We start from the raw sequence: 10,035 nt of genomic DNA on the forward strand, positions 1-10,035 counted from the left end.
TTCCGCTTCGACAGCTATAGATTTGTCACCCCTCCCCTCGCCCTTCTTCCCGTTTAGCTGATAGCTCTTCGAGGATCCCAGCACCTGCTTGTCGTTTCTCCTATTTATCCTCCCGCAGGCTCTACCGACATGGATGATTTTGACATGCTGAACGCACCCGCCGCTGGAAACGGTGTGGGCTCGGAGGAGGACCCGGCCGCCGCCTTCCTGGCCCAACAGGAGAGCGAAATTGCGGGGATCGAGAATGACGAGGGCTTCAGCATCCTGGACGGCGGAGAGTTCCCTTCGTCGCTCAGAGACTCTAACGGTTCGTCCCCGCTGTGCTCAGACGGAGGAACCGTAACACCTCCTTTCAGGGTTATTTCGCTTGTCTAGCTTCCGTTAATACCTGGGGATATTACGAAGATAGAAGACGGTAAATTATAAATGCTCGCGGTAACACAAACGGTAATTTGACACGACATTTGGGGCGCCTAGTTTTAGCTAATGCTAATGGAGCTGTCATTTAATTGCTGTCGGGTTTATTCAAGATTAATTTGACTTCCTGAAACAGTTAAGAGCTTGTATTAGGACTCGGGGAGGTTTCATAACGTGCTTTGTTTAATAAATGCAGCATTTTCCATCGTTTCATATGGGCTAAAGGCTTGTGATAACATCAGCTGTAGCTTTCTTGGTCGTGTCATTCATTGCTGGTGGCCATTCACACAAACGTTACTAGTAACCGCAGGAGGACATTTATGTACGACGCAGCAACCTTTGACCACTAATGTGTCGTTTTAACTGTTGGTTTAAAATGCTGACATGTCATGCATAAAATTGTGCGCATATGAAACTCCTAAAACGTTAAAAAATTATTATTCGAAATTTTTCCCTTTGTGTTTTTATATGTATGGTTTTATTTTCTAACTTTTTGTATTTTTTTTTTAATAGACGGCGCCATCAATGGAGAGTTTCACGGGGTAATACTCCCATTATTTTCTCCTATAAGTTTCTTTTTTTTTCCCAGTTTGACTGAATTTGTAGCTCCTTGTGTCTTTTAACCTTTCATTAAATAAATGTGCTTTTAGCCTTTACAGGCTTCACAAACCGATGCAAACTGATGTTATAGTTTGGACTTTGCTTCTTCCTGTGGTCTAGATTTTGGGGGGGAAACTAAAATTTTCTATCTCAATTTTTTTGTACCTAGAACCCAAACTTCATCATACCTACCTTCTTAAACTAAAGGACTTTTTTTCTTTTGAGGCTGACTAGAGTCATAAAACCACATTTATTTTTTTCAGTAGACCATGAGGAAAATGGTACATTGTTTAAATTGTTTTCCAATGTAGATACAAAACCTCCTCAAAATGAGTTGGACTTGACACTTGCTTGACATGAAACTTTGCATAGTGACAAGCTTTACACATTTTCAGGCTGAAAACCCTCTGGTTTCTTTCTGTATTTTTTGTTTTGTTTTGTGAAATAATGAGGCCAAGTCGGAGATGAACGTAGTAATGTATGGGGTGGAAATTTCCCACCGACTTTCAGCTTTTTCTACATCATTAATTCAGTGTAGAACCGTGTGCGTCGAGGTTCTTGTAGTTGATGACTCCAGCTTCCTTTTCCTGTGCTGTCATTGCAACATTTCGTCCTTCTGCACCGTCAGGACTTCTGGCAGAGAGAAACGGAGAGAAGCCCACTTTTAGGAACGCATGTGGTGCCTACAAATCAGAAATAAAGGACAAAAGATGCCAGATGCAGTGTTAGGATTATAGTCGGGAGCATTTTAGTTTTTCAGAAAGCTATTAAATAATACGTATATATATTTTATTAGAACGTCATCAAAAAGTAAATGTTTTGTTTTGAAGGAAAGCAACGGCCCATCAGATGCCTATGCAGCCATTTCCAACGCCGACCGGCTGCAGGCTGAACCTGAAAGTCTCCGGAAGTGGAGGGAGGAACAACAAGAGAGGCTGGAGGTGCTAGGTAGGTTCACAGAGATGACTCTGTTCTGAAGCAGCTCATGAACGACCGATCACTGCTTTCTGTGCTGCGACAAGTAAAAACCCAAAGATCTGCACAGAGAAACGGCCACTTAATTTCCCTGATTTGTTGACCATCTCTTAAAAGCTGTAGTCCATTTATGATTCACGTAGCCACATATCTATCTGTTATCATGTTCATGTCAGTCATATTTATTCATAGTTGCACTGACTTCCTGCACAGAATTTGCAGCATGATTTAAATGGCGAACCAGTCGATGTTTTTCCGTTTTCCTATGTTGAATAAAATTGACACATCCAGTGCGGTTTCTCACTGAAATCAAGTCTGTGCTAATGTAACATTTTTGTTTTTTAATGTCAAACTTGTCAAAAATTAGTTACATGGTAGGAATGCTCGAAAAGGCTTGGCTCAGGGTTTCTGTGCAGTCTGGAAAATAAACTTTGAATAAGGGATAAGGAATAGCCTCTTCTATCCTTTTTCTTTTTCTGCACCATCCTTTCTTACATTTTCTTCTTTCCTTCTGATTTTCCTTATGTTCATTCTTCCTGTTCATTTTTCATTGTTTTTTTTTTTCACCTTCCATCCTTTCCTGTCTTTTCCTCCTGCTCTTCCTTATGATGCTGAAAAGAACTAACAAAAAAGACAATTGATACAGAAATAAAACATTGAAATTCCTTTCAATGGCAAAAAACGGTGTCKGTGGATAAGCTGGTTATTCTTTCAGGGGTTTTTTTTAAATACAAATTATCAAAATCAAAACGGCAACATTTCCTCTTCTGAAACAAATGTCCTCACAGATATCGACTTACAAACTCCCCGAATTTAAGCGACTCCCGTATTTGCGGCGTCGAAAATCGATAAATTCCATACGCCGACATTTTTTCAGCACTAGTCTGAGTTTAATATGCTTTTGTCTAATTTTTCATTCTTCTTCTGCCTGTCCCCTCCTGTGCCTCGCCGCATTCCCTCCACAGATGCCAACTCTCGCAAGCAGGAGTCCGAGTGGAAGGAGAAGGCCAAGTTGGAGCTGGAGGACTGGCATGCCAGGCAGAACGAGCAGCTGGAGAAAACTAAATCCAACAACAGGTAGCGGCTTCGTGGCCGGATTCCAAAATGGCAACCCGATGCGGGTTTATGCTTGGGGAGACCCTCAGATCTCACTGCAGCGTGGAAAACGCGTAGAATATGTTTTACTGTTTAGATTAAACCCAAATGAAGCGTATTTAGATTAAGACTTGACTCAATGGGATATAGCTAGTTAGTTTCCCACTCATGTTACTGAATGTGTGCTGCTCTGCTGTGTCCTCGGAAACGACAGTCACCCGTGAGCCTCTCTTCCTCTTTGAGCTGGTGAAACTCTTCATTTTTTAAGATCAAAAAAAGCTGATGGTTGGACTTTATATCTGACTGCTAACCGATGATGACATCTGTGTTTTTTTTCTATCCCCTCCTCCCTCTTACTGTTTTCTCTCTCCTCTCCTGCCTTCTCGCTGCTCTGTCGTTGGGCGGATGTTTGTCCAGAGTGCTGGACGAAGACTTCTACAAGCAGCCCTTCTCTGACCTCATTGGTTATGTGTATGTTGCTCCAACTAACATCCTCCTTCTTAACACCTGTTTATTTCCCTCTCATATCGTTTTCTCCACAGCACACATTCCATGTATCTCATGCCGTGTTTCTTTTAAATCCAGTTTAAGTTTTAGATTTCTTCCTTCGTAAATACTACGTCCAGTGATGTTTACAGACCCATTCGTCTGCATGTCATCTGAGTGGATGCCTTTCACGATGTTTATTGGAACGATTGATATTAAATATTTAGTAAATTGCTAAACCACTCACTTGCATGTTGTTACACCAGAGGTAGACCAATTGATTAATTTGTCCAAAGAGGATCCTGAAATTGACTCCTAATTAACTTTGTTGTCACTCCCAGCAATTGCCAAAAGGTTGATGAAACTGAAAATGTTTCACTTTTTCTGTTTGAATTGATCGCAGTGGGAATAGAATTTGAATAAGTACTAGGGCTGCAACCGACAATTATTTTAGCAATCGATTATTCTGACGCTCAAGTGATTTGAAAAATTAGCACCTTCTGTAGGTTTTTCATTTAAAAACTTAAGACTTTCTGGTCAATATTAGAGATAAATTAAAAGATGCAAATAACCAAATCGGTTACGTTTTTAAATATGAAAATAAAATTCTGTTTTCTAAAATGCAATGTGTACAGTAGCATTTCCTTACTGTGTTCATTTGCAGCCAAAAGAATGATGGCTAATCTGCAGATTATTGCACATCATTATTTTTTTATTAATTGGATAACAAAAGGTGCTTAATAGGAGATTTTTATTTTTAATATTTGTACGGAATCTGAACCAGGTGAAGCTAAAAATGCGATTGAGAAGTTCTGGGTAAAACGGATTTACAGACCAAAAAAAATTCTCATTGCAAATACAAAATGTATTTTATCTTTTGCACAGTTTTGGCTTATTGACTGCAAATTCAGCAAATGGCCATTTTTAGAGTCTGTGTACTCCGGTTAACGATTAATCCATTACTAAATTAGTTGACGATTATTTCATCGATTTAATTTGATGAATCATTTCAGCCTTGATGAGAACATGCTCAAACTGTTCAGAGGTTGGAATAAACAAGTCAAAAGTCGAGATTAAAGTTTTTGGCTAGTTTGCCAATTAGAAGGAAAACTTCATCTATTTTTGTTGCCCTTCCTGTAACTTTAGCATATCGGCCCTTTTAGTTTCGGTCCACTTCAACATTAAAACACGCTTCACAAGTCGTCAGTCACACTCATCCAGATCGTCTCCATTCTTCCAAAACTGCTTGTTTTCATTCTCTGTGCATCACTCACACCTGTGCCGTTTCCTCCTGAAGTTGCATCAGGATGTATGAAACCTTTCCAACAATAATTTGCTTCTGTTCTTGTTCCAAAATGAAGTGTTTTCATGTTTGTTTTAAAATGTTCTCTTTGATGTAAATTTACAGAGGAGTAGGGTGCTTAAGCATTCGCTTGAAGCAGCTGTGCGTTTGCATTAATCAGTCTGAGATGTTGTAGATCAATTTGTTCACCATTTGGTGTATTTTTAAACTTAATTTATTGTGATGTAGCTTTATAATGTTTTAGATTAAACTTCCCTCACCTTCAAGATGACTTTGCTTCTGACAAACGGACAACTGCTTCAAACAAGACGGCTCTCATGCTTTGTTAGAAATGTGTTGCTGATAGTCGAATTTCATGGCAGATAATTGGAGGTGAAATGGGAAAGCTGAAGTCGTCTTATTTCGAGATGCACCGAGAAATTGATTGGTGGCTGGATTTGATCAATTTTCATCTCGATGAGCCCAAACCTGAGAAAAGGCCGGTAGTGACTCAAAGATCCAAACTATTTCTGATCAGTGAGTTCACACTGACAACTACACTTCTGGTGTAAAGTTGAAAAAAAGATGTCAGAAAGATTGAATATTTAGGGGGGAAAAAAGAACTTTTTAAACGTGTGGAGACGTGTCTTGAGGTTGAGAGAGTGACGCTTTGAGGAGAGTGTTGGGGTTAGGGAGCTTACTAAAGAAATGTTTTGAGCTTTTAACCGCCTGTTTAGGGCTGCAACTTGTGATTAGTTATCAATTATTTTTGAAATAAATTGGCACATTCTGCAGACATTTGGCTACTAAGCTTTTTTATTTACACAATTTTAGAAATGCATTAAAAGATTTAAATAAACACATTCTTTTAAAATGAGAAAAATAAAAATGGTATTGTCTTAAGATTCAACAACACAGTATTCCTTTAGTGAACGCTTGATTATTTGTAGCAAAGGATGCATCTGTTGCTAAAAATTCTGCCAACTTATTTTGATTCATTGAATAGCAAAAGGATGTTTTTTTGGGGGGGGTTTAAAAAATGTTTTTACATAATTTGAAGCTCAAACTAGGTCACTTGAGTTCTGGGTAGAACATATTTGGAGACAAAGAAGTATTTTCGTCTTGTCCGCAGTATGTATAAATGTTTTTGTACAGTTTTTTAGTTTTGTGAAGAAAAATCAAAATGCACTGAAGTCAGCCTCAGGATGTCAAAGTTTTAGGGAAAAAAAAAATTCAAAATGAGCCACACATTTCTGATTGGTGCATCTCTAGTATTAGAGGGGGCTGATTACCACTTTATGGAAGGTTTGTTTTGCACATCAGATCAGCATGTGGGGGTGCTGAGGTGGGATGCAGCCCACTTTAATACTCCCAGCTCAAAGTATCTGCTGTGAAACGGGTTGATATGCCATYGACATGYGCAGCCTTTGGTTTGGACTCGACCTCAGAGCTCTGAGGCTGATTCGGTGGATAAAATGCTCCTTCTATTTCAATTCATTGGCAAAGAGTTGTTTGCTTACTGGACCAAAAGCTGCACAGAAATGATTTCTGTAGGAAGAATAAAGAAAACTGTCGCTTTGGCATGTTTGGCTTCCACATCTGCAATGAGCTCATTTTTGTTGTCTTTTATTTCACTCGCCCCTCTTCCTCCTCTTCTCTCCCTTTCTCTCTCTCTCTTTTGAATTCTGACTGGTGAAACTGTTTCTCCCTGTTTTCTTTTCCTCTGCACCTTAAAGCACACACATTAACCATCCTTGCTACCGCCTAGACCAGTTAAGTAAACAAACGAAACCCCAGAAACGCTAAGTATTTGATATTTTTGAGGACGGAATCCATCTTGTGACCGTTTGTTTCTTTCTGGGTTTTTTTTTTTCTTTATTTGTTCAGTTTAGTTGCTTCGTTGTTTTACTCCACTGATTGCTGTATTGTCCCTTCTTTGATGTCGTTGTCCTTCTAGTCCCTTGTGATTGGTAAATGGTTGTGATGGTGAATGTTGGTTAGTTTTTCATCCCCATTGCACTGTGTTTACTTTATTTTTATTTATTTTTTATTTTTTAGCTGAATTTGTGTTTACGGACAGTGTGGGAACTCCGAGTACATCCGTGTAAATAAAGATTAACTCTGAGGGTGGTATAATGTGGGTGGGTGTTGGGACTTTTTCTTTTTCATAGCCTGGATTGGATCTCAAAAGGTCTTGGTGATTAACTTTATTTTTATATATATATATAATATATATAATTTTTTTACACTTTTCGGTCTGTTTTCAGATATGTCCGTTTAGTTTTTTCACACACAAGATGAAAGGAAACCATTCTGCTCCTTTGCCGCAGCACAGCGCATGGCTAAGTCGCAGTGGCTCGGTTAAAAAAAAAAGGCACAAAAAAAAGGCCAAAGCTTTCTGCTATTGGTCATATATTTAATGAATGTTTTTTACCTGGGTGAGATTTTTGGCAAATGTGCACCCACAAGGCAAGCTTTAGTGTATTTGTAGGAGTTAATTGTGTTTAACCAGCTAAAACCCTTCTTCAGCCTTTCATTTATTTTGGCTAAGTTTGTTTTTCCTTTTTGATGTTTTTTCTTTTATCGGTGGTATTGACGTACCTCTGCTTGCTGTTGTGGCTCGTCTGACAAATCAGGTAATTGCGGTGTTATGTGTGAGCGAGGGCGCGGCTGTGTCGCCGACAATAAAGCTGTGGGTGTAATTAAACTTGATATTTATGATGGGACTAACCTGTGCTGAGGCAGACTCTGCAGAGCGAACAGTCCAACCCAGCCAAAAGTCGAAAAATCCTCCTGTCGGATCTAGAAGATTTGAGCTAAATGTCAAAAGTGAGGAGCCAAAGCAGAATGAAGCCTGGGTTCACTGATGAGCCAGTTGGATGATAAATCGGCCCAGATAATTTTGGGTGATTGGTGATCAGTCGATACTTGACTACCTCTGCAAATTTCTAAAAATCAGCCACTGTTCCCTTTTGAACTGCTGCCAGAGACTCTAGTGTGCATGTGCGTGGTTAAACAATAATCCAACTTTTTAAAGGGAAAAAAAAAAGTATTGGCCAAAATCGGAGTTGGCAACTGAGACTTTTTAAAGCTCAACAATCAATCAGAAAAAAGCAGTCAGTGCATAGACCTGTCATGATAACTAATGTTCCTGGGCGATAAAATTGTCCCTGAAGTTATTGCAATAACAACTGGTCTCAAAACAATATTATTGCTTATTGCAATTACTATTAATGGCATAATGATGCAGGAACACAATCTCAAAGGTCAATAAGCTTTAAATTCCAGTGAACATTTAGCGCTGAAACTGAAAAACATTTTTAATATCCAGAATAAATAAATAAATAAAGAGAGAACAAATAAAATGAATTATGAAGTCTCTGTGGGCAAAATTGTCCTTCAAAAGTAGGATCCGTTGTGACCAAAGCTCCAGACTGAAAACTTGTCATCTAGTTTTTGGTAGCTAAAAAGAGAAATGATAAATCCTACAAATGGAAATTGAGTTTGTTTTAATTTACCAGCTGATTGATTTATTGCTTATTAGGACAGGCCAATCGGTGCACTCCTTACATGAAGGTGACCCAGCATAAACCTGTGTTGGCTCTCTGCAGAGACTTTCTCATGTTTGTCGTTTTTATGGATTTTTCATTTCTTCCTCCACTGACCGACCCGTTTTTTCCCCTTCCTCCTCCTCCTCTCGTCAGGGCGGCCGAGGAAGCCATGATTTCAGATCTGGACGAGAACAACCCCGGCACAGAGTGGGAGCGGGTGGCTCGGCTCTGCGACTTCAACCCCAAGTCCAGCAAGCAGGCCAAAGACGTGTCCCGCATGCGCTCCGTCCTCATCTCCCTAAAGCAGTCCCCGCTGGTCCGTTAGAGACCAGAGAGATCCGGGGAAGTCCATTCCATGTTATGTTTTTCTTTTCTTTTTGTTTTGTTTTGGGTTTTTTTGTGTTTTTTTTTTTTCCACCTCACACACCAACGAACCAACTACTGAATCCACAACTTTTATCTAAGGTGAAGGGGGACAGCCCGGGTTTCCATTTTCACGCAGGCCTGTAGAGATTATCCTTTCTCCGCCCCCCTTTGAAAGCTTTCCGTCTTTCCGCCTCAGACTAGTCGAGACCTCATGTTTTGTGGCCCCATGTTAAAGTCTCGTTGGATTTGACCAAAGTGTTTGGTCTGTGGTCCTTCGTAAAACTGTAAGGGTGGTGAGTTGGGACACTAAAAGGGAAAGATTGATGTTTGTATTTTTTAAGGCTTACAGCTACACTACATCCTCCGTCGCCTCCAAACAATATCAGAATGCTGTTGTATAATCTCCATCGTTTGCCCTCCAACATATCACTTCCTGTTCTCCTTTTAGTGAAGTATTGGTGTCTGTTTTGTATTTCTTTTTTTTGGGGGGGGACCAAGCTCCAAATCCAGTGTACTTTACTGTGTGTAGTGCTTCATTGTGGCATATCGTGTTCAAATTTCCAATCTATGCATTTTTTTTATTTTTTTTTTGGAAACTTTTTTTTTCCCCCTCATCCAGTCAGAAGTGATGGAAGTCCAATCATTACAAAACGTGTGACCTGTTTGTATGGGTGTTCAAACCCTAACAGTGTGTGTATGTACTTTGAGTGTACTTATGTACATATACAGAAGGCAATATATACAGTATATAAACATTTATGTCACTGAAATTAGACCGTTGTGATTTTAAAGACTAGATACTAGCTAGTTCCTTGACCATGTTGTATTCATTGTCCATTTGATTTCAGTACAAGTAAAAGAAGGAAGATAATTTTGCTGTCCTGTCATTTTTCTGCTTTTATATGGAGACTAGAGCTCGGTTCCAAATGTCTCAATATCATATGTGTAGTATTCTTAATATGACAAAATGCTGATGGCATCGGATTTATCACTCTTACTCTTAAACAATTGACAAAGTACTTTGTAGACTACAAAGCAAACTCGTAAAAGTTTGTCAAACATAAACTATGACCAAGGTTCTGGATTCATCTTGAAAAATATTTTAAGCATTTTTTTTTTTGTTTGTTTTTAAGTATAGAAGAGAGGCAGAAAATCATTTATCAAAGCTGATTTGACAACTTGTTTTACTCTGAACATTTTCCAAATGCTGACTATTCATGTCAAATTTGACAAATCCCACACAGAAGAAAATTATGAAAATCC

General features: G+C 39.1%; 1 protein-coding gene across 2 annotated transcripts; it reads left to right on the forward strand.

Moving 5' to 3' along the window:
* Positions 1-9,643, forward strand: clta (clathrin, light chain A). 2 transcript variants are annotated; one of them, XM_008414925.2, is made up of 7 exons: positions 1-307; positions 931-959; positions 1,848-1,965; positions 2,958-3,069; positions 3,505-3,558; positions 6,592-6,627; positions 8,560-9,643. In XM_008414925.2, the coding sequence occupies exons 1-7, from the start codon at positions 130-132 to the stop codon at positions 8,729-8,731; spliced, it is 699 nt and encodes a 232-aa protein (XP_008413147.1). In that variant the 5' UTR covers positions 1-129; the 3' UTR covers positions 8,732-9,643. The 2 variants fall into 2 exon arrangements, with proteins under 2 accessions (XP_008413147.1, XP_008413219.1); XM_008414997.2 differs by lacking the exons at positions 3,505-3,558; positions 6,592-6,627.
* The last annotated feature ends 392 nt before the right edge of the window (positions 9,644-10,035 follow it).

The sequence above is a fragment of the Poecilia reticulata genome, linkage group LG1 (assembly GCF_000633615.1).
Source record: "Poecilia reticulata strain Guanapo linkage group LG1, Guppy_female_1.0+MT, whole genome shotgun sequence".
NCBI lineage: Eukaryota > Metazoa > Chordata > Actinopteri > Cyprinodontiformes > Poeciliidae > Poecilia > Poecilia reticulata.

Bases quoted from the DNA above. Each gene is read 5' to 3' on its own strand.
- clta (XM_008414925.2), top strand. From the start codon at position 130: ATGGATGATTTTGACATGCTGAACGCACCCGCCGCTGGAAACGGTGTG. The intron at 1,966-2,957 runs GTAGGTTCACAG...TTCCCTCCACAG, and splicing joins AGAGAGGCTGGAGGTGCTAG to ATGCCAACTCTCGCAAGCAG. The intron at 3,559-6,591 runs GTATGTTGCTCC...TGCACCTTAAAG, and splicing joins TCTGACCTCATTGGTTATGT to CACACACATTAACCATCCTT.